General features: G+C 45.2%; 1 protein-coding gene across 2 annotated transcripts; it reads right to left on the bottom strand.

The window, feature by feature from the left end:
* Positions 1-6,240: 6,240 nt before the first annotated feature.
* On the bottom strand, positions 6,241-23,102 carry ZDHHC15 (zinc finger DHHC-type palmitoyltransferase 15). 2 transcript variants are annotated; one of them, XR_007905160.1, is made up of 12 exons: positions 22,950-23,102; positions 19,715-19,741; positions 17,521-17,615; positions 16,723-16,843; positions 15,611-15,680; positions 15,209-15,241; positions 14,014-14,134; positions 12,682-12,814; positions 11,383-11,509; positions 10,668-10,782; positions 8,517-8,599; positions 6,241-7,477 (listed from the first exon to the last, which is right to left on the bottom strand). XR_007905160.1 is itself a non-coding variant. In XM_051791440.1 (12 exons), exons 1-11 carry the CDS (start codon positions 23,080-23,082, stop codon positions 8,556-8,558), a joined length of 1,014 nt encoding a protein of 337 aa, XP_051647400.1. In that variant the 5' UTR covers positions 23,083-23,102; the 3' UTR covers positions 6,241-7,477; positions 8,517-8,555. The 2 variants fall into 2 exon arrangements, 1 of the variants encoding a protein (XP_051647400.1); XM_051791440.1 differs by having other exon boundaries at positions 10,673-10,782.
* Positions 23,103-23,684: the final 582 nt, after the last annotated feature.

Raw genomic sequence — 23,684 nt, 5'->3', positions numbered from 1 at the left:
TGCAGCAGACATACCCTGGAAAACTGGGAATCAGGGGTGGGAGCAGCAGTGCCTGTGGAAATTCTACGCATACAGTACTTGGGAGTTTTAGGAGTCAAAACTTGAGGCTGGATTGGTCTCATCAACCCTTTTAAATGAGGAAAACCTCAGCAATAAGCTGGGACTCCATTTCTAGTTCTGTTCACAGAGCAACAGGACTTACAGCCAGCAGACAAGCATGGCCCTCAGAGCTCAGCAGCCTTTCCAAGCCCTCAATGCACTCATTGTATGGGTCACATTAAACAGCAATCAGGGCCAAATTCCTTCTGTCTTTGGCTTTAAATCCCCTGGCACCAGGTACCTGATGTCCAGCACTTCAGCTGGCACTGGCCTTACCTTACTGTAACTTTGGGGAAAGGTATCTATAAGTACAATACAGTCCATTACTCTTTTAAAACATAGCCATGTTCTAACAAATGCAGGATCAGGGAAGGTTGTCTCAAGTGTCCTTTGCACCTCAGCAGGTGAGCAGAGTGCCAAGGCCTGGGCTGCCCCCACCACTCCCAGCATTTAGTGAATCCTTTTTTGTCACAAATAAAGAACCTTCACTGCTCCAAGTGGTAATTCCAATTAATTAAAGTTGTGTGAGGCTTCCAGAGAGGGAACATTTAGGCTGAGCATAGGAAATAACCACTCACAAGTATAATAAATTAGCCAAAAATGGTTTTAATGCAGTACTTGCCTGCAGTACAGTATAAAGCATAATATAAAACAACAAAGCAGAACATACAGGATATTCAGCTGTAGAAACTGTACAAACACTTGGAAAATGCCAGTGAAACTCCACAGAGCATCAGCATAGTCAGAACGTTTGTCCAACAGTAAAAATGAGTATCCCAAGCTTTTGTAAAAACCCATTTGATATCAAAAGTCTCACTGTCAGCAGCAGCATTATACTCCTGACCCCAAATCAGCACCCCAAAGGTGGGCAGCAGTCCCTTTGTGACATTCACTGGAAAATAGTTATTTCCTACTAAATGAGGAGGTGAGGAATTTGTCTGAGAGCACCCGGCTGAGCGGCACGTCCAGACCAGAGCTGGGGTAAGAAACACCCCCACCAGCCCATGCTGCTTCCTGCAAAACAGCTGGATGCAAACACCAATCCACTGGAATTCTGTTGTTTCCCCTGATTTTGCTGGCACAGAGCCTGCCCAGCTTCCATAGGGGGTTCCAGTGGTGGGAGCCCTGACCCTGGTGCAGAGGGAGTGTGTTGGGAGCTCCCAACACACAGCAGCTCCTGCAGGGGCTGTTCAGCCCCATTTTCCTGCCTGGAAAAACTCCAGCAAGTGAAACCCACTGGCTTTCCTGTGAGGCAAAGTAAAAACTCCTGCTAACATTGAACAGCACATGCAGACAGGGCTGCCATGGTCTGATCCTGAGGTTTAAATTAAGTTTCATCTTTGAGGGACCCATTTGCACAATAAACAGCATTTTCAGATGAAGATCAGCCATCTGATCAGATTATAATTTATAAAATAACAAGACCTTTTCTATTTCCTATGTTCCTAAGCAAAAGGGAAGCTGTTACAAGTTCCCTGCTCCAACAGTGGATTTGGATTCACTCTGGAGTAGCTCCTGCTTAGATGGGCAGTGAGTAGAGCAGGAAGCTACTTCATTAATTCTGAGGAAAAATGACCACACGTGGAGTTAGTTCAGAACAGCAGAACAACAGGTTCCACCTCCTCACACAAGTTCTTAGTCACAAAACTCATCCTTTGGGATCCCAGGTGCCGAGGGATTTCTCTCTCGGACACATCCAGGAGGCTCCTGGATTCTCCAGAAAAAGGCAGGGGGGGGGAAATAATACACTGACCTTGTCAAGAGTCCACTGGATTTTTATTTCTCTTACAAAGGAAAGTGCTGATCTGAGAAGGGGCAGCACACACCTTCTCCAGGTCAGGAAGGAGATGGGGAGGACAATTTTGTTGGTTCCACGGGATTTAGTCCAATGTTGAACTCAAGAAATTAAGTACTTGAGGAAGTACTGAAACAGCAGGGATGCCTGCAGGTGAAGTCCCTGCCTGTTCCATGGGCTGGTTGATGCAAGCAGGCATTTCTTTTCAAACACAGCCGAAAGAAGAAACAAAGATGATCCCTTGGTCCTTTTTGTTGGGTTTTTTTGGCTACTCTTTTTCCCCCCTCGACATACACTTTTTTTAACATTGTCTGTTACCCACTAAAGCTTTACAAATGCTGCTGTAAATCTTAAAACCTTATACAGAAAAAAAAATTTTTTTAAGGAGCATGCAGGCATGACCAACTTACAGACTTGTATTTGAAATGTAAACTCAGATTTTATTTCACAAGGTTTACATCCCAAACTAAAGTGAAAGAATGAAGAAATGAGGTTTTTAGGAAAGAGAAAATGCAGGAAGTGGGATCCTGCTGCTCTAAGCAAAGCCAGCTGGGCCTGATGATTAGAATCACAAACTGATACCTGACAAACAGATTAACTACAAATAAAATACAGCCACAACTGCATAAAATGACACCTACTCACCTTCACAGTATCCAAAAACCAGCACAAGCAGCTCACAGCTGAAAATATCTTAACTATATGTTTAGGAGGAAGAGAGAACTCTCAAGGGGAGATGGAACAAGGACAAGACTCAGAGGCTGCAGCAGTGGGTGCGAGCTCAGCGCTAATGAGCAGGGCAGGAAATGCAGCATTAAGCGGGAAGAGCCCGTGGGGGGCTGCCCTGCCAAGCTGTTTGACAGCCCATTGCTGGCACTGAAAGCAGCCACTCTACCATGCAAATGCTGTCATTGATCCCTTCAGAACGAGCTGATTTTTGCAAGTGTTCTGTAACCAAGCAGAAGCTGATAGAATTGGACAAATATCAATAAAATTGAGGTATTTTCAAGTACTATGGATCAACTTCAAAAATCTGTACCGCAGGAGTCACTGAATGAAAACATGACCCTTCTGAGTTAATTAATTCTGGCTCAATAAACAAGGTCAGCAGTGCCTCCTTCACCTGCTAATTAAACCCTCGGGTGAGTGAGCTGGCTCTGCACAGAGGAACTGCTCTGCAGAGTAACTGCTCTGCAGGGGAGGCAGTGGGGCCCTGAGAACAGCTCAGCGTGTCCTTCAGAGCTAAATTCAGGGGAAAAATGGTAAATTATTTATTATTTTATGTTCATATTACAGACTTTATGCATAAAGTTGTGCTTTCAGTCCATACCAGCATACAGAGCTCCAGAGCTCCAGCTGATGTGGATTCTGCTGAATCCCACTCCCATTTCTCCCAGGAAGCAAACATTCATTGCACAATGCCATTAGGAAGCTTCCTGGTTCTTGCCAGTGACTGTGCACCACTCACACCAGGCACAGCCTGCTAAAAACATACAGTACTGCTCCCTGCTTGAAGGAAAACAAAGTTATCCTGCTCCAAAGATCCAGCTCAGCCAGAGAAAAGGGAACTGAGAGTGGTGGGGTGGGGACGAGTCCTGGCCCAGGACACGACTGACCAGAGAAACCCAGAGAAACATCAATATGATGTTTTCCCTATTTTTTTTAAGAGTACAGTGTACCTGAATGTAAATGGGAGAGGAGAGAGAGAGGTGAGGAGGTGGTTGTTAGTGATCAGTTACTTTGGAACATGAAACCAGGAGCAGAGGGATGAGACAGTGGCAGGTACCACAGTAAAGTCCAGCAAGATCATTTGCTGCTTCTTTCCCATGGTGACATCACTTGGAAAAGTTGCTCATGGCTGAGACAGCTCAGCCTCAAGGAGGATGTGAGATGCATTTGTAAAATGCTGCAATACCAAGAGAAGGAGCCCAGGCCAGGTGGCAGGTGCTGAGCCCACACTCCTGTGCCCTGAGGGAAGCTCACAAATCCACAGCTGTGGGTCTGACACTGCCACGCTGGTTGGCACTCAGCCCATATTTATTACTGCCTGGTGACTGCTGGCAGAGCTACACAACCACTGGTGCTCCTGTTCCAGCTTCCAGGGCCTCATGGGATTAGCCCTGACAGGAGCTGGCCCCAGGGCTGCTCATGCCCAGCACTGCCCCACCTCCAGTCAGCCCCCCACCTTGGCTACACTCAGCCAAGCAACAAAATCTTGACCTACAGCTGCTTCTACACCTGCAGCTCCAGCAGCAGGAGGAGATCCCCTAAGGACAGAAGCTGTTTCTGACCCTGAGCTGAGAACCACTCATTTTCTGCTTCATTCTCTAGTCCATGTCTGCCACTAAGGCAGAGAAAACAGCCTTCCTGCCTCCACACTGCTCCAGGCTGCGGTTCAGCACCGAGCACGACAGTCTCACAACTTCCAACAGCATCAGAACTGAGATTCAAACCTTTCCACTTCACCAAATTGTTTGGTGCAACTGGATTTACAGCACCTGTGACCAGAGACCAACAGTAACATCCCGAGGTGCCAGTCCCAGGGGAACACAGGCTGCTCCCGGGCACACAGAGCAGACCTGGAACAGCTGTGCCCCAGCACAGCAGCAGGAGGAAGAGCCAGGATGCACTGGAAGTGTTGGGCAGCTCCCAGAGCCGCAGTGCCATCGCTGCTGTGGGACTGGGGGGCTGAGTCCCATCCCTGCCGTGCTGGGATGGAGGGAGCAGCTGCTCAGGAGGGGCTGGTGGGGCAGGTAAGGGACAGGTTTGATGACACCACCCTCCCAGTCAGGGCTGATGGTGGAGAGCCTCTGGATGAGGATGGGGATGGGAAACAAAGGAGGTGTTGCAGTAGGTGTACCCCTTAAAGAGCCATTTGCAGGTTAAAAAACCTGCCCTGCACTGGGCAGGTACCTTCCCTCTGAGCACCTGCAGCAGTGAGCACAGCAGCTGAGCAACTGCTGTTTGCCAGTGCACAAACAGGACAAATGCCAGGGTAACACAAGGATATCACCTTCAGTGAGGAGAAGGGAACAAAATGGAGCTTGTTCAGTCACTCAGACATGTGGGTCTCCCTTGGTTTGTTCTGCCTCATTTTTACACAGCTTTTGTGTTTGTTTCCCATCTCCTGAAGCTTTCCAACACCTGACGTGGATATTGATGGGGAGTGGTTCTGAAGTGATTAAACTCTATTTTTTCTACCTGAGCAAGAGATTTTTTACAACCACAGGGGGCTGAGCTGCTTTTAAGGAAAGGGAAGAATTGGCCATAACTATTTACAAGAAAAAAAATTGAATAAAAGTTACTTGTAAGTGTTTAAAATTGCTTCTAAATCTGAGCTTGGTAGCTGCCTTTTAAAGATATCTGGTTTAATAATTATTAGAAGATGAAACCTGATTTTTTGTACTGCCAAGTGAGCAGTGCTGCAGCAGGAGCAGGCAGGGATGGTGCCTGCAGAGCTCGTGGGCAGCTCTGCTGCTGCTGCTGCCTGGCAGAGAAACAGCTCAAAGACACAGCTGTAACCAGAACCAAACTCAGGAAGGACACAGGAACCCGCTCAGAAAACTCCTGTAAATCCACACAGCTCTGAAAAACACACTTCAGCTGACAGAATGGAACAGAAAGTCCCCAGATCTTCTTCCTGGTTTTCTACACAAGGAATTTTGAGGTTTTGAAGGCACAAATAGCACCTCTGTGGGTGCTAAATTCCTGCACATTTCCTGTTGTGTTTAGCTGCCACTGTCCTCTCAAACTCCCCCTCCAGAGCACGTTTTACCAGAAATGAGGTGATTAATTCTGCTGCCATCTTTCACCACACGCAGGGGAAGGTCCAACTCGAGATTTACATTAGAAATGCAGGTTTAGATGGGCAGGAGAAACACTGGAGAGCTGTTCTGTGACAGCCACCCCATGGCCAGGGCTCCGGTGGCTGAAGCAGGAACATTTTGAGTGTTCGAGAGCACTGTGAGGACACAGACAAACCACCCCGAGGCTAGGTGAGCCCACCCTGACCCCTCACAACCCAATTCAGCAGCAAGACACTCCAGAGACCCCTGCCTGCTCTGCACAGAACTGCAGAGCTGAGCATCCCTGTCCCCAGGGCGGGATCACAGCAGGGAAACGACGGCTCCTAAGGGCAGAAGGTCTCTGCAAGGCTCTCCCATCTCACAGACACCTTCCCACCGGCAGCAGCAGCAGAGCAAACAGAGGAAAAAAAAAGGATTTAGTAGGTAGGCAAAGCCTTTGTCACCAAACTCACTTCTCAGGTCATTTCTCCTGACAGGCACAAGTGCCTCTGCAGTCACCTCAATGCCAATGGGCTGATAAACAAACACAAAACCAGGAGAGAAAATGGTACCAAATGATCTTAAAGGCAGTACACTAATACTGTAAGCATGCACCTAATTCAGACATGAGTGATGGAGCTGCCAGGGCTGAATCATGCAGATAAAAAAAGAGTCAAGTCTAGAAAAATGTGTATAATCCGGCCAAAGGGTCAGTTCCCTTCCCCAGAACAGAACCAGGATATATCCCTTTGCCTGCAAATGGAGCAAAATGTAAAAAAAAAATCTGATCACCTAGTGCTGAAACCCCTGGAACCACCAGTCAGTGCACTGGTTTGGGAAGAAGTCTGAAAAACTCTATATATCAATTGTCTCTTCAGCATTTCGTGTGGAGTGTAAACTCCAAACACCACTGTTGGAGCTAAACTTTCACTGTCATTTCCAACTCCTGTGTTTCAAATTCACACCTTCCTTTCTGATTCCACAAACACACAAATTTCCATCAAACACCGATCCAGGAATGAGTGGACATTTTGGCCCTAGGAATTAATGCAAACTGGACTGTCTGAAGTTCCTGTTTGCATTTTAGGTGCCTGCAAGTAGGACTGGCCAAAGAGCACTGTAACCAAACTCTAAGACAATAACACCCTCCTAAAAAAAGTTAAAAAATCTATGGCCACAATATTCTTGAATCTTGATACTGGTAATGGGAATATTTTATTTGCATTCACAGCTGCACATGTCAGTGTGCATGTTCAGCACTTTTTCTTTCAACACACTTACACCCAACTACCAATTTAGTGCCAGATTTAACTGGGTCTGTCTCGCACTGGGCTGAACTGACTCAGAACTTCAAACACAGTAGAAAATGTCAGAGAAGGTTGGAGAATCAGCCTCAAAATAAATAACCATCCCCAAGAATATTATGGCTTGGTAGAATTTCAAAAACTCAAGTCCCTGACATTTGCAAAATGAAAAGGCCTTTGGAAGTGCACTCTCATCAACATTTTTACCTTTTTTGCATAAAAAATATATAGTATTTATAAAATAAAGAGAGCAGGCCAAAGAAGATTGGCCACAATCACTCTATAAAACTGTTCTGTTAACTCTGTAACTGAAACTTATAAAGTCTTGGGCCATCTGGACAGCAGGATTTCTGGAGAAGCACTCTCAGATGCAGACTCCAGTTGGGTGATACTTCAGGACGTTTTCTCATCTTGAAGATCCACTTGTTTTCTGCCCCTCAAAACTGAAGTCCATGCCAAGAGAAGGTGTTGGCTCCTGAGAGGGAAGCTGAAATCTAAGGAAACAAAAATGTGCACCTATAACACTGCTGTGATGAGCATCAATGGCTGATCTGGACTTTAAAACTGAGTGTTTTAAAGCCGTGAGGAACAACAAGGAAAATGCTGGTTTTCCCTCCCCAGTAGAAGGGCAGAATTCAGTCCTCACTATTGACAGAAAAAACACTTTTGAGTTTTTGTAAGTGGAAGAAAATGGACTGGTATCCACAAAATGCCAGAAGCCCATGGGCAAAAGTCTGGAGGTGCCCCGTCTGTGAGCACAGCCAGGCAGTGCTTTGCCATACAATAGTTATTAACACCCCTGGAAAACAGAGGGGTAAATTCCATCTGCCTGTCCCACCTTCTGCAAGTGGGACAGCAGATTCCTACTCCTTGGATCTCGGCCTGTTACACTCCTCTGGGAGAATATCTCCTGGAGCCTGCAGAGGACAGAGCCTGCAGCTCCCTGTGTGTGTGCCCCATTCTCAAAGGCAGAACAGCTTTACAGACCAGGGAATGTTTTGGGAGCAGCACCTTCCCCACAGTGTCATCTGTTGTTGTACCCACCTTTCTCCGGGGTGGAAAAAATAGCTCAGGGAGCAGCAGCTGATGTGACATTCCAGGTCACTTCCATTTTCCCCCAGCTGCTCTCAACTTTCATTAGACTGCACCTGCACCTTCCTACTCCTTCCACGAATCCCTGCACAGACTTCCCACCTTGGAATTGTACGAGTCAGTGCAAGAGTGGTTCCTGCCACATTTTCCAGAGCAGCTACAGGCTTTGTGTCCCCCTCTACACACTGTGCTGGTGGCTCTGGTGTTACCTGGGCCGACCCCAGCCAGGGCTGCTGAGAGCCACCCCTGCCCTTCAGGTTCCCTGGAACCAGGGATTTCTGGGCAAGCTGGGGAATACTGGTGAAACCACAGCTCCATCCCCCGTGTTCAGGGACTGTCCAAGCACCATGGGGATGGCACTGCTAAAGCCAAACCCTGTCCAACAGCCCCTCCCCATTTCCCTGCAGAGTGTGGATTTGAGGGAAAGGAAGGAACACTGACCTTTGTGCTCAAGCTTTACCCAGCTGCGCTGTCACACTGCTATGTCTCCCTTTCTATGACAAGGGCTGAGGCTTCACCAGAACCTGTACAGTGAAAAACAAAGCAGTCAGAGGTAAGTAAACCTGGTTTTCTCGCTGAGAATATATTTTTCACTAAGTATGGAAGTGTGTTTTTAAGAGTCATTCCAAATGAAAATAGACAACCACTTGTCAGAGATAACTGAACAGCTGCTTTCAAACTGAGATTGCTCTATTATTGGTTTTATTTATTTCATAACCATGTCACAAGCTTTAAAGCCACAAAGACAAATGAAGATCTTTCAGTTTTAATGTAACATTTCAGGTCTTTCTGACTACTCAATTATAATGGTTTACTTCTATTGTTTAAGAGGGAACATGAATATTTCAGATGGAAGGGACCCATAATGATCATCTAATTCAACTGCCTGTAAATGTCAGTTATTTTATAAGCACTATAAATTGAGGAACTTCATATAAGCTCCAGATCATATTCTGGGGTCTGATCTAGCCAAAAATCATCTCACTGTCAAATGTTTTCATATGTAAGAATTAATTATTTATTCAGATAAGTTATACTTCGTAAAAGTTGGAAGAAGTTCTGACTCATTCCTAAAGGACTTGTTTTAAGCCTCACAAAAAATTCACAGAGATGCCATAGTTTGTTACTATTAAAGCCAATTCTGGTATTTTTAAAACCAATTTGTGTTACCTTGTAACTGCCAAAATGTATAGAGCAAACCAGGAAGAGCAGGTAGTTTTCTAACACACAGACAGGAACCAATTAAAGCAGTTCATCTGAAGAAAAGCTGAAATGAGCCTCTTCAGTCCTATTGACAAACTCCTGGAGAGTGGATTTTCCCAGCAGGACATGAAGTCAGTTTATTTTGCAATGGAAAACCTGAACAAAGAGCTGCAGGTGAGATCTGAGCAGAGCCTGAGCAGCAGAGCCTGTGCTGGAGGATTAAAGAGCTCATGGCACAGCACGGGTAGGAAAATGTTCACATGAAAAGCTTTTTTACCCTTTGCCCAAGGCTAAGTCTTCCTCACAGGGTCTCAAACAGAAATCCTGCGCATGTGGGACTAAAATGTACACCCTGAAAGAGAACTTTATCAGCAAAGTTCCTGAAAACTCTTCTGAGGCAACAAAGAGCACAACTATGGAAATCACGTCCCCGATGTTTGATCCACGGATTATAAATAACCTCAGAATTAATCCACACTATCACCATTCCTTAATGGGAAAAAAAGGGTGGGATTACCACCTTTATTTTAAAAGGAACCTGTGAATGGCATCCTTGCTCCACAGGAAAAACCAGGAGCCCTTGCAGACAAGATTTCTGAACCCTCAAACAAGGGGACTGGGGCTCGTGAGCACAAACTAATGACAAATCCTGAGCTTCCAATACATCCTGTACTCTCCAAACACCAAAGCTTGCAGGTAAACATCCAAGGGGGAAAAAATGCACTTCAAACACAGAAATGTAAAATCATTACACTGATTTTGGATCCATCCAACAAAGACCATCAAAGAATGTATATACATATAAATTCTGGTTTATAATAGGATTTCCATAGCATAAAAGGTATCTTTGAATGCCAGAAACCCATCAAATCGACTGCACAAACACAGCAGCTCACCTAGACCTGCTCCCAGCACATCTATTTTTCTATGGAGATCAGCACATCAAATCCAGCATCAAAAGAACTGCTTTACTCTTGTAATAAAGCTGGACAAAGTATAAAGGAGCTTCTTAAATGTATCCCTGCACTCAGGTGTTTGCATGCCTGCTTTCACACTCTCAGAAGATAACTGCACTTCTAAAACATCTTAGTATTCTCCTTTTTTGTGTCCTAGATAATTGCACTGCATGCAACAACATTTACAGGTAAAAACACTCAGTTTGTGGCAATCTCAGTTTCTCTCTGCAACTTGTACCACCCTCCCAGTCCATTCACTTGCAAGTAGAAAGCTACTAGAAAACAAAAAAGTTGACTCCAAAGTAGGGCTTATTTTCAGTCTGTGCTCATTAGTCAAGGCAGAGCTGCCCAGGGACTCACTTTTATTTGATCACTTTGAATTTATCTATTAGGCACTGTAGGTCAGGACACAACTGATTTCCTACAGTGTTACCTTACCCTGGGGCTCTTCATCTATTCCATCCTCTTCCCACTGCTCTTCATTTGCCAGGAGAGGGTTCCGAGCTTCACACGAGGCTCTCATGGGGAAAAAATGTCCATCCCCCTGGCTGCATGGAAAAGGCAGAGACACTGGAAAAACAGCTCCAAAGGATGACAATTGCAACACATTTTATCTGCAAACAAAGTTTTCTGCTGCTTCTATTTTCCATGTTTACTTAAAATCATATTTCAGCTTTGAAAAGCACTGTGTTTATTTTTCATGACAGCTCAGATGCCAAGTTTTACTAGAGAGCAGTTTTGGTCCTCAATTCCTTCAAGCTCACTGGGGAACAAAAGTTCAAATCTAAAGCCTGGAATGAAGTAATTTTTAGCAGAACTTCAATGTGCTAACTTGATAAAATCAATTGGATACAGAAAAAAAACCAAAAGGAAAAATTAACAGGTAGAAGTGAGAGGGGAACTAAGGAAAACAATTATGGAAACAGAGCAATTATTCCATAGGTGTAAATTTTATCAATTGATAGCACAGATTCTTCAGGGCAGAAATCACACATTTGTGTTTCAATGACACCCAAGATAAAATGGTCTCAATCTTGGTCATATGTTACTTAAAGACACATAAAAACCCCACTTTCCTGTGACCTAAACCTATACACAAAATGGCAAAAATCACATCAGCTTTTAGCACTGACTTGATTATTACTTACCTTGAGGCAATAGGCAGCAACCAGAGCTTTTTTTCTTCTCCAAACACTTGCTGAAGATTCTTTACAAAGCCAAGATTGAATCCATTTTTATCTGGGCCATTTTGAAACACCGGAGCTGAGAAAGCCTCTGCACACAGATGCAATTTCAGTGAAAAAAAATGAAAATCAATGCCAAAGTCTCTGAAACAGGATTGTGCATGATGTGGCCATCTAAAGTCAACATGATTTAATAGATTATATAGATTCAGCACTACAAAGTTTGAGAATGAGTGAAAGCTTATTCTCATTTTGCAAAGCCTGTAAAGACTTTCCAATCAAAGGCAGGAATTTGGTCATACAACTACAGGACAGTCAAACCAAAAATGATTTGTTTAATCTAGAGAACAAGAGTTAAAAGTTCTTTCTGTGAGACTTGTAGAAATTCAGTGGGTGAAAATTTCTAAGTAAAAAAATCTGCAGAATTAAACAGGTTGGCCTTCAATGAGTATTCCAGAAGTGGTACTGGAGATTTAAATTGCCTCATTCATTAATGATATAATGAACAAACCAATGCAAATAGACCCTCTGTTATGGTGAGGCACAAAACTAAAAAGAGAGAGGGGAGGAGAACCTGGAGTGCCTTAGAAACAATTTTATCTACCTTCGAAGCTGCTGCACAGTTCTGATGCTTTGGGACAGATGAGCTTCTGTGCCTCAAGAAATGAGTTTTAAAGTTAATAACTAGACAAAACCAGAATATTTGCTCACTCTTGATAGTGTCTTTTTTGTTATAAAACTTTATCCAAAAAGCTTTAAAAATTGAGCAACATTTATCTGAGGAAAGACAAAGAAACTACTCGGCAAAATCATTCTGTTCTAGATAATTTCTTTGGTTTTACAGTCATAACTTCTTTGCCTTTATCAATGAGAATGGACACTGTTTCCCAACTTCACTAAGCTGATTTAGGATGCACACCAGCATCTGAACACAACAAACTATGACTCCTGAAAAGCTGCACTCATTTCAAACATGGTTATACATATGCATAATATTTTTATAATTGGACTTTTACACTGTAAGACTCTTGTTTCCCCTTGTGCTTTTTTTTTCCCTGTGTGCTTTTGTCACACCAGCTAACAGACACAACTAATTTCAAATGACAAATTTTTGCAGCATTGTGCCAAGATCTTAAATCTTCCTTCCCTCATAAGCCAGTAGGAATGCACAGAAATAGAACAAATGCCTTTTTTATTTTCTTTTTTGGTTCTCACAGCACTTTGGTGTGTCTTACAAAAAGAAGAGGGACACAAGAGCTTTACCTAAGGTGGATCTGTTTCTGCTAACGAGCCAGCAATGGTATCCAAACAGAAACATGAGGCTCACGAAGAACATGATTGCCACGAAGAGAAGGAAAAGGATGTGAAATTTGGAACGTCCATTGGTCAGTTCACCCTGGAAAGAAAAGCAACACAGAACAAGTGATAGGAACAAATTAAAGCTGGAAATTCTTCATTCTTAGAGAGAAGAAAGAGAGCTTCTAAAACTACTCAAACTCGTATAGACAAAAATCAACCTTAGTATAAAAACCAAGGAGAGACAAAGAAATGAGGTGGTTCATTTCCCCTCCTGTACCCAAAGCACTACTCTTGGTGTGCAGCAGAGGCAGGGCAATCACCCTTCCCACCTGGGCACCAGGAGCACACCCTGTGCCCACGGGGAAACGAGCAGGCAGGAGCTCTTGGAGCCCTCTTTATGTTCTGCTGAGTTTCCTGTGCATACACTAAAATTCTGCACCTCTTGCAAGGTGAGGCAAGCCAAGAGAACCTGGCCTGCACAGCTGCAGCTATGGGGGGTGTTAGAACTGAGCAGAGAGGGCTTGGGAAAGGTTAAAAACCAAGTGGGACCTTACAAGAGGTGGAGACACCCATTTCCTTCTAGAGCAGAGGAGCCAAGTGCCAGAGGTGCCCAGCAGCACACACGGGCAGGCTCTGGGCACCTGCAGGGCACAAAGGCACTTCCCAGCCTTGGCTCATCCCATGGGAGCAGCACAGAGCTCACAGCTGGGCCCTGCTGAGCCTGAGGAACAATTAATGCCCAGCAAAGTTAAGGGACTTGAACACAGAGTCAGCAGCTGAGGGGACACAAACTAGAGGCCAAGGGCCAGGCTCTTACTGAGCTGTCAGCTGGCACTGCTGCATAGGAGTGACCAGCAACAACTGAATAAAAAGGCTACTTCAGTTCAGTCCAGTTTTAAACTGAGAAAGGAATCCTATGGGGATTAGAAAATGAACAAGGGGGTTTGACTTTTTTTTTCTCTTTTCAGTAAATATGTACAGATAAATGCCAGGATGTTACATATCAATATCAATTCCAAACGTTCTGAGAGACACATATGCAAAACAAAAAGGAAAAGGGTATAACCTCTTTCCCAGAAGCTAGTCTACAGTTTGGAATTCCTGAGGTCTATTTGCTTCTTGCTTTTGTGCATTTTGGACATATAATGGGAGTTTTGGACTCAAAAAGGGCCCAGGAAAGCACCTCACAGGAAAAATGCAGCCCCTCCACTTGACTGAGAGCAAAACAGCAACAAGAGTGACTAAACCCCACGAGACTCACAGGAGATGAAAAAGGAACCAGATTTCACAACTTACTGTCCAATACTTAATGAAATACTTGAAGACTGTTGCAGCAATATACAAGCAATACAACAAAGAATAGGCTAAGAACAGTAGAAAGAATTTGTAGTTAGAAAATCCAATGCAGTTATTCACCCTAGAGGACAAAAGCAAAGTTGAAATCAGGATTTGTGCAGCACATGGTTGTCACACAAAGAGCACGACCAGTTTGGGGGGTTATTAAACCTCTGGCTCACACAACAGAATTTGGCAAGAAGCAGCTCCCCTTAGTGGCCAAAATGGAACAGAACTCAAGTCTCTGCTTTTCACTCCAAGGCTTCTGGCTGGGCCAAGGACAAGCACAGCTCATGGTTTGGGGTTGGTCCTGCCGGCAAATGTGCCCCAGAGGCAGCAGCTAATTCCTCCTGGCTGGCTCTTGTCTGCAAAGGCAACGGGCTCTGGGAGTTCTGGGCTCCTTTATCCAAGGGCAAACCTCAGCAGCCACAAACCTCACCAGCTGCTGCTGGTGACATCCAACCCAGCTAAGCCCAAATTTGGTTCTAATTCTCCATGCACAGGACAACTCTACAAAGGAACCAGAGGATGCAGGAAAACATAGTGGGGGTTTGTCTCAGAGCTCAGGTTTGGAAAATCCTCTACAATTTTGATTACCAGGGAGGTTCAGGTGGGGAAATGTTTGTGTTCTTTCTGATTTCTGAAATCTTCCTTTTTTTTTTTTAAAAAAAAAAAAGGAGGAGTTTAATAAATTGAGTGGCAGCAATTCTCCAAAAGGGTAAAGCTCAATTAATCCATGCAGCTTTCTGCACTGATGGTCTCTGAACAGGCATCAGTTCAGTAATGATCCACATGCAAATGTTACTATTGAAAGCACCCCCAAGTGCAGCTGAAATGATGACAGACCCCAGAATAAAGGCTAAGGTTAAGTCCCTTTCAAATTTGAATAATCGTCAGAGTAAATTAGCAGTTGGGTTTTAAATGATATCAATATCACAGCTTTTTCACATATAGTTTATGGAACAAACATGAATGATCTGTCTTTCAAAATATCAAACATTTCAGGCAATTTCAAAGTGTAATTCTCTTATAAATTTCCCAACATAAAGAGATGGATGGCCTGAAATGAGAGAGGCATACAGAAATATGTGCCAGAAATATATATATATATAAGCAACCTTTCTTAGAAAGCCACAAACCAGTATCTAGGACATACCATGGACAGTGATGATCCATTTTTAGCACACACCTGCAAAAGGACAAAAAACAAAAAAGGAAGATTTTTAATTGGTATTTAATTGCCAACTGCAGATCAACAGCAAAACCTCTGGTTTTTGTGAGATTTCTACATGACAGGAAGTCAAAATGACACTGTCTAAGTTTTTTAAGGTAGTATTGTTTTAAGATGAAACTCTTATTACTTCTTCAAGGCCAACTAATGTCCTTTGTTCTCGTCTAGAGGAGAGCCATGCCGACGGTTTCTCACTGGAGCACTGGTGGCTGCAGTTGGAACAGAGGCCCCTGGGTCCCTTTCTGTGTTAAGAGCCATGGGAAGGCCCAGCCCACCCACAGGACCCCATGGGGACTGTGTTCACCTCAGACACAGTCCCTGACTTACATGGCACAGACGGAGCAGTGGTGACAACGATCAGGTTTGATCAGCTGGCATCTGTCACAGAACCGAATACCTGAGATTAAAGACAAATTAACACCAAATGATGGAAGAGTCTTCTTTTTTTTTCACATGATAGCTGATATGGGTGTTCATTTCCTAACTGTTCATACTCCTTCCTCTATCACTTCAGCAGATGAGTACATTTGCTGCTGGTTTTTGCTGCCAGGATAAGCAATGCTCCTGATTCTGCTGGAGACCTGCAGATGGGGGGAGCAATCCTCACTGAAATCACAGAATGGTTTGACTTGGAAGGGACCTTAGAGATCATCTCATTCCACTCCCCTGCCATGGGCAGGGACACCTTCCACCAGCCCAGGTTGCTCCAAGCCCCATCCAACCTGGCCTTGGACACTTCCAGGGATGGGGAAGCCACAGCTTCTCTGGGCAACCTGTGCCAGGGCCTCCCCACCCTCACAGGGAAGAATTTCTCCCCAACTTCTAATCTAAACCTACTCTAAACCATACAGCCAGCTTAAAAGTGATAAACCAAAACTGCACACTTCCTTCTGGCTTCCACATTTACTCAGACTGTACATACATTCCATTTTGGTAATTCCTTATTTATTCCAGTTCTTTACTTCAGAATTCTTTGGCTAGCCTGGCAGAAACGAGCAGGTCAGAGCCTGCAATATGAACACAGACTTCTTTAAGCTGCGAAAGGAGTCCAGAGGCATTTAATCACTGAGCATGGCCAAGAAATCTGGTCACAGAATTATGTTCTGCGTCTCTAAGCCAGACTCCATTTTAAGTAAATATGATGACAGTAGAATCTTGTGATTCTACTGCTCATACTAAACACAGGCAACATGGGCTTTTGAACGTAGATCCAAAGGGTAGCATATTGCTTCTCAAAGGCAGCACCTGGTCCTCCATGGAATGAAGGAATGTTCAAGGCTTTTTTGCTTTTCCAAAGAGAAAACTTGAGAAAAAAAGGCATGAAAATCATTCCCACAGGAATTAATGGGTGCTGCAGTGGCACTAGGAATGCTGTTGGTTGGCAGGACCCTCTGGAGTGCCAGTGTGTGCTACTTGGCTGAGCTCCCTGCTGGGCTCACCTCCATTCCCTGTCCTCGTGTACACCGGCAGCTTCCTGGCGATCTCGGCGAGGATCTGCCTCTGCACCTCCGGCCTCTCCTCGTTCTCATAGCGCTCCTGGTCAGCGTAGGACATGTGGAACTGGGGGCAGAAGCCATGAGAGGAGCAGTTACCCAGGGGGAGGAGAGACAATGCTTCAAATACAGGCAAGTCTAGAAACATTTTTACCTCCCACTCCCACTCATGAGGTTAATCGAGTGTGAAAATGTGTTTGTGAACAAGACAAAGAAGATAGTGAGTGCTGGGCAGCCAGAACCCCATGTGATACACCAATAAAAAATGCAAATGTGAAATTTAAAGATTATAAAACAACTTACTCAAATTGCTCCTACGGCTGCCTTAGATGACTTTTTCAGGAATAACATTACACACCTTGATAACACTTTAAGCACTTCCCTTGTGAGTAAAAACCTGCCCCCAATCACAGTTTTATATTTCTAAAACTGGGATTAGTTGTTATTTATACATTTACATTCTTGTAATCAGGATCAGATTAAGGCCATGTATATTTGGAGTGCCACACAAACATTGTCCTCACTCTGTTGCTCCAAACATAGTGTTGTCTTAGTATTTCACAGAGAGGTAAAACAAAACAAAACAAAAAAATAATCTACCAATCCAAGCAACATGACAAAGTAAATACTTGGTGGAAAAAGCATTAAAACACGTCTGCATCCGACTGTCCTGTCAGATTTTTGAGTTCTCTTTAGTGTCCCTGCTTTTGCTCTGCAAGAAATGGAATGTGCTGGGGCTCTTACCTTTTTGTCTGGCTGCACTGGGAGAGTGAAAACAGACTTCCAATATGTCCACACAAAGAGCACGAAGAGAATATGGAATATTACAAGATAGGCCACTAAAAACAGAACAAACAGAAAAAACAGAAAGAGAGCAATGACTTCTTAAGCAAAAGTTTCATTTAGGAGGGGCATAATTCCCCATTCTTACAGTCCAGCCAAACCTCCCAGCAGCATTCCAGAGCTCAGGGGCTGCGCCCAGGGGGGACTGAGCTCACAAGCCTCCCTCCTCCCCAGACCCCATTCCGTGGGGGAGGAAGATACAGCTCTGAGAGACTTCCCTCCCAGGGCAGGTGCCCACCCCATATCCCTGGGAATGCCAGGATTCCTCTCTTCCCCACATCCCAGGCACAGGCCCAGCAGAACTGGCTGGTGCTGAGCAGCACACAGGTTAATACTGCAATCCTGCAGCACCTCCCAGTTTTGGGGCTCAGTTGCTGCTAAATACAGTCAGAGCACAGATCCATATTGCCAGTGCACTGCCCACCCCTGCTGCCTTCCTGGCAGAGCTGAGAGAGGAACAGGAGCTTTACATCACTAGAAAACATCCAATCTCTTTCACATTTGCCACAGCTGATACAATAAATCAGGAAAACTTCTCTCAAAGTGAGCAAAACAGGTCTTGTGAGTACTGAAGAATTGTAATCCACTGGATACATGTGAAACCATGTGAAAACATGTGAAACCAGCCCATGTCAGAGTAGTCTTATCTCAACATGCCAACTTTATTCCAGAGCCCTTGGGCATAAGCAGGCATTCCATGATCAGGGAGCCAAAGAGCAGCAGTTCTTAAGCTACACAAGCTAGCTGTTATTTAACACTTAACTCACTAAGACATTATCAAACAGTTACAATACAGTTTTATTTGAACATAGCGTTTAATTGCAATAAAAACCTCATTTCCCTCATTTCTTTTAAGCTTCAAATTCTAGAAACTAAGATTAAAATAAATACTACTAGTGGAAAGAGAAGTCTAAAATCCAAACACTTCCTAACTGTGAAAACACTGTCTTTCCTGTGTGAAAACTGGTAAAAAAGGCCAAATGCATCACTGAGACTCTAATGAGATGGCAAATGATGGGATACACCTCACAAGGATGTGATGGACTGTGTGAAGGAGCTGTGAATCAAAGCCATTCTTATGCTCCCAGCTTGTTTGAGATGTTATCCTCATACTACGGTGCAGGTTGAGCTCAGCCACTTTTTAATTAGTATGAAAAGAGATAAATCTTGCAACAGGTTTAGTTTTAGTTGATCTAGCAGCACATTAGAGGAAGCTGACCCAGAGATGCACTAATGGATTGGGCAACTACTAACTTTCTACTGTTGAATAATCATTAATATCCTGCTTTCCAGAGTTTCTCTGTAGCAATTTCAAATATTAGGACTGCTTTGTAGTGGAAAGAGAATGGACTCGATGCAGTGATCTGGAGGATCTTTAACTATCACCTGGCATTGCTCTTCATGGAACAACTTCCCCAATGACTCCACCTACTTCTATCCTTCATAACCCCGGAAAATGAAACAAAGAGACCACCTGGATTAGCCAAAAGCCTCCAAAGCACCTCCAGGAAGAAGAGGAGGAATACTAAAATGGCCACTGGCTCCTTATCCTTAGAATATGATCGTGGCCTCCAACAACACACCAGTGGAAAGAGTCTCATGGAGTGATCCTACTGCAGAGCTGGTTAGTGGGGAACAGAAACAAGAAAAAAATCTGTGCCTGCCTCTAAACCCCATTAAAATAGCTTTCTCTGAAAGATCAAAGGAAACAGGGGAAAAATAGGTGGGCCACAGAACAGAACTAGTCTTTTCTATTTGGCTCGTAAAATGAGCTCTGAAAATGTGAAAGAGAAAGGGAGATGTGTGGGTGTGCACAGACAGGCACACCTTTTCCTGAAAGAGTCAGAGGGATTAAAGCCTTCCCATGTTTTCTTATGCTGTGAGTAAACAGGGCACTTCCCAATGCATCCAAAAGCTACAGCATGTCTAACAACACTTGCTGTGCACCCCAGGAGCATAATTACAGGAAGGAAACACTGAAAGAGGATGTACATTTCAAAGATTGACAGTAAATATTTTTGATATTTCAGCCGGAACATTTGTGAATCCTTTTACACCAGGATTGAGTGTCAAACAGTAAACTGAACACACGTACCTTTCTCCACAGGGTTGCTCACAGTCACTGAAAAAGAAAAAAAAGATATGTCTACAGAGCAAATAGGAATCCCAGAAAAGTTTGTTACAAATGACATTCCTATGTGAAATACAGCCATTTTAGGAAAAAATGTTCACATTCAAGAGGCAAAAAGAGAGCCCACAGTCCAGCATCAAATCCAAAGCATCCGTAACAACTCTTCTTCACTCGCACACACCCCCACAACAAGATGTTCAGTAACTGTTACTTATGCTGTATTTTCCCATTTATAAAAAATATTCTGCATATTTGTACATCAGAAATGACAAAACCAATCCTCTGGTGACAGTGATGTGACAAGATTACCAGGGCTCCTACAGCAACTGTCCAAGCAGCATCTCTGTGCATGTACCACATACCTGCAGCTCCTTTCTACCAGTCTCTTGGTGGTCTTGACCCCCTCCCATAAGCCCTGTCCGAAGCATTTCTGCATCAGCATGAATAAAAAATTAACCATTTCTCAGCTTTGGCCTAGTCAGCAATTGCAATGACTCCATTACTTTTACACCTCCTACAAGTAGAGATTTTACAACCCCTCCTTACTTCACCGTAATGACAGAACGATCCCTACACCAACAGAGCCACCTTGACCAACCAGCAAAGGGTACATCAATGTCTACTTGTGCTGATTACTTTAAAATCCATCTATTATTTTAAAAGCCACCATCCAAGTTTCACAGAAGACACAAAGACATCTCTCTTTAACTGAAAGCATAGTGGTTCTGTGATATTTGCTTGGAAGACAAAGTTCTGTGACACACAGCAACGTGGGTGAAAAAAAGAGACTGAATATTTGCTGTGTCTCTGCACACTCATTTTCAGGTGAGCAAGATTGCGAGGGAACCTTTATTTTTAGCTTTGGTTTGCTGCCAGTCAAGCTATGAAGACATCAGCTTTTCACAAATGCTTGCTCCTTCCTGAAGTGTGTCACATTTGCAGCAGGGCCTTGATAAGGGTTTTACTTGAGAAAAGAGCATAAATAAAGGTTGTGTAAAAGGTTTTATTGCAGGATCATTGTTCTCTCTGTGGCAGCAACCACCAACCAGACAAGAAATCAGGGCCTCCTCAGGACTGTGACTCACCGGTCACACCAGTCAGTGAGAGTTTAAACCCAGTATCATGAGGTGGCTCCAGGACATCCCCCCTCACCACTCCCAGTCCTGAGCACAACTGAGGGTGAAAACCAAGAATCCAAACAAAGCATCTACTATTTGCATGCTCACAACAGCTGAGAAGCAGCCAGCACAGAAAGCCTTGCTGTGTTAGAAATGTGGAGAACATCCTGAGAGCTGCTTTGCAAGTACCAGCACATGCCAACAGTTAATGCTCAAATCCTGAAATAATTTAGTCATTCCAACTCCTGTGTAGATAAACCTCCTCCACATGCAAATGAAAGAGATGGGAGAGAAAGATGGGGCGAAAAAATAGGCGGGTGTGGGCAAATGAATGATTTTCAGCCATAATTCCAGGCAGTGAGCTGAGCTCCTGACAGCTGAACCAGCACTTGCAGAGCAACATAGTCCCAATCCACATCCCAGCAAAATCACCTGAGTCTCTTCTAAAAGCTGCACTGGGACCTGGAACAAGCCAGTGTTCAACTTTACTGAACCTGTACAGCACTGCCAACAAAGCACAGTTCAAGAAAATACTCTAATTTTTGGTCACATGTAATGACAGTTCCTTGCAACTTGGAGATATTGTTCTGTGTGAATTCTTGAAAGAAACAGCCCACAGTCCCAGAGAGGGGATGAGAGCAATGAAGAGCCATGTTTGAGGCTTTGCCAAGCTGCCAATTAAAACAGACCAAAGAAACTGCATTTCAATTTAGTGCCCATCGAGAAAGAACACTGCCAACCCTACCAAAAACCTGATTTCCATGTGCAGCACCAGAAGGCAGCTCCTGTCCCAGGAACATCCCAAACCACCCTTCTGGGACCTTGGGCTGCCTTTACCCTGTCCCGAGGAGAAAGAGCCTCATGTTCCTCCTCACAACTTCAGAAGTCCAAGCTCCCACCTCTCCTCTCCCCCAGAACTAACAATCCTTTCTCCTACTAACAGATTTTTGCATGCATACGAAACATTTGCAACTTACTATCCAATTAAATTGCTACATTAAATATACAATTCTAGCCAGTACAAAAACTTTCCTTTCTAAAATGTAGCATTTCCATGCTACTGTAACAACTTCACTGTGATTTCATGTAACCTTTTTCTTCCCTGTGCAGAATATATACATTAAAAATGAGTTTATGTATATTTATATGTTTATATATGTATATATATCTACCTCAAGGCAGAGCATAGACTGATTTTTGTTACTGTTTAGCTCATAAATCACATCTGAACGTTGTCATACGGCAACAATCCGGCCCTTCACTGTGGGGTCACTGTCCCAACCCTCCCCACCGGCACCTCCCTGGCACGGACACACAAAACAGGGGCTGAGACCCAGCCCAGCCCCGGCCGGGGCAAACCCCGGGAACAGCCTGAACCCCAGGAACTCATCCCGGAATGGAGAGTTATCCCTGTGCTCCTGCTCTGCCCGGGGGTGTTCCAGACGGGACAGGAGCCGGGATACCGGGAACACCTGGACACACCGGGAACACCGGGACACACCGGGAACACCTGGACACACCGGGAACACCTGGACACACCGGGAACACCGGGACACACCGGGAACACCGGGACACCCACGGAACACTGGGACACAGCGGGAACACCTGGACATCCACGGAACACCGGGACACACCGGGAACACCGGGACACCCACGGAACACCGGGACACACCGGGAACACCGGGACACACCGGGAACACCAGGACACACCGGCGAGAGGCGACGAGGCGGAGGAGAAGGAGGAGAAGAAGGAGGAGAAAGAAGAGGAGGTGAAGAGGAGGAAGAGGAGAAGGATGAGGAGCAGGGAGAGGAAGAGGAGGAAGAGGAAGAAGGAGAAAGATGAGGAGGAGGAGGAGGAAGAAGAAGAGAAGAAGGGGGAACAGGAGCATGATGATAAGGAGGATGAGGAGGAGGAGGAGGGGGAAGGATAATGAGGAGGAGGAGGAGGAGGAGGAGGAGGAGGAGGAGGAGGGCGGGGGGGGGATCGCCCGCAGCCCCGGCCCGGCGAAGCCCCGCAGGGACCCGCGGGCTTGGGGCGGGCCCGGGGTGGGCGGGCCCCTCTCCCCGCGCCGGGCGCTCACCGAGGCAGAGCTCGCAGACGTATCCGTAGTAGGACCAGAGCAGCAGCAGCGCGATGAGCAGCACGGGCAGCCAGGCGAGGGCGCGGCGGCAGCAGCGCAGCCCCCGCCACAGCGCCATGGCCCCCGCGCACATCGGCGCGCGGCTGCGCGGCCTGCCCGCCCCCGCCATCGGCCATCGGCTGAGCCGCCTGCGCGCCGCGCCCCCTGGCGGGCGGGGCGGGAGCGGCCCCTGAGGGCGACCGGGGGGCACCGCTGGGGGCCCGGATAAACAGCGCTGGGGGCCCCAAAACAACACTGGGGTCCCAAAAACAACACTGGGGTCCCAAATAAACACTGCTGGGATCCCAAAACAGCGCTGGGATCCCCAAAACACCGTTGGGATCCCAAATAAACACTGCTGTGATCCCAAAACAGCGCTGGGATCCCAAATAAACACTGCTGTGATCCCAAAACAGCGCTGGGATCCCAAATAAACACCGTTGGGATCCCAAATAAACACCGTTGGGATCCCAAATAAACACTGCTGTGATCCCAAAACAGCGCTGGGATCCCAAATAAACACCGATGGGATTCCCAAAACACTACTGGGATCCCAAATAACCACCACTGTGATCCCAAAAACACTGCTAGGATCCCCAAAATACTGCTGGGATCCCAAATAAATACCACTGTGATCCCAAATAAACACTGCTGTGATCCCAAGAAACATCACTGTGATCCCAAAAAACACCACTG

Source organism: Manacus candei, unplaced genomic scaffold (genome assembly GCF_025592945.1).
Source record: "Manacus candei isolate 608988 ecotype Guabito, Panama unplaced genomic scaffold, ASM2559294v1 h1tg000003l, whole genome shotgun sequence".
NCBI lineage: Eukaryota > Metazoa > Chordata > Aves > Passeriformes > Pipridae > Manacus > Manacus candei.
This window is presented reverse-complemented; position numbering and strand designations above follow the sequence as displayed.

Coding starts and splice junctions, on each gene's coding strand:
- ZDHHC15 (XM_051791440.1), bottom strand. CDS start 23,082: ATGTGCGCGGGGGCCATGGCGCTGTGGCGGGGGCTGCGCTGCTGCCGC. Junction 15,242..15,610: donor CACTGCTCCGTCTGTGCCAT/GTAAGTCAGGGA, acceptor GTCCTTTTGCAG/GTGTGTGCTAAAAATGGATC. Junction 11,510..12,681: donor CAGAAACAGATCCACCTTAG/GTAAAGCTCTTG, acceptor ATCTGTGTGCAG/AGGCTTTCTCAGCTCCGGTG.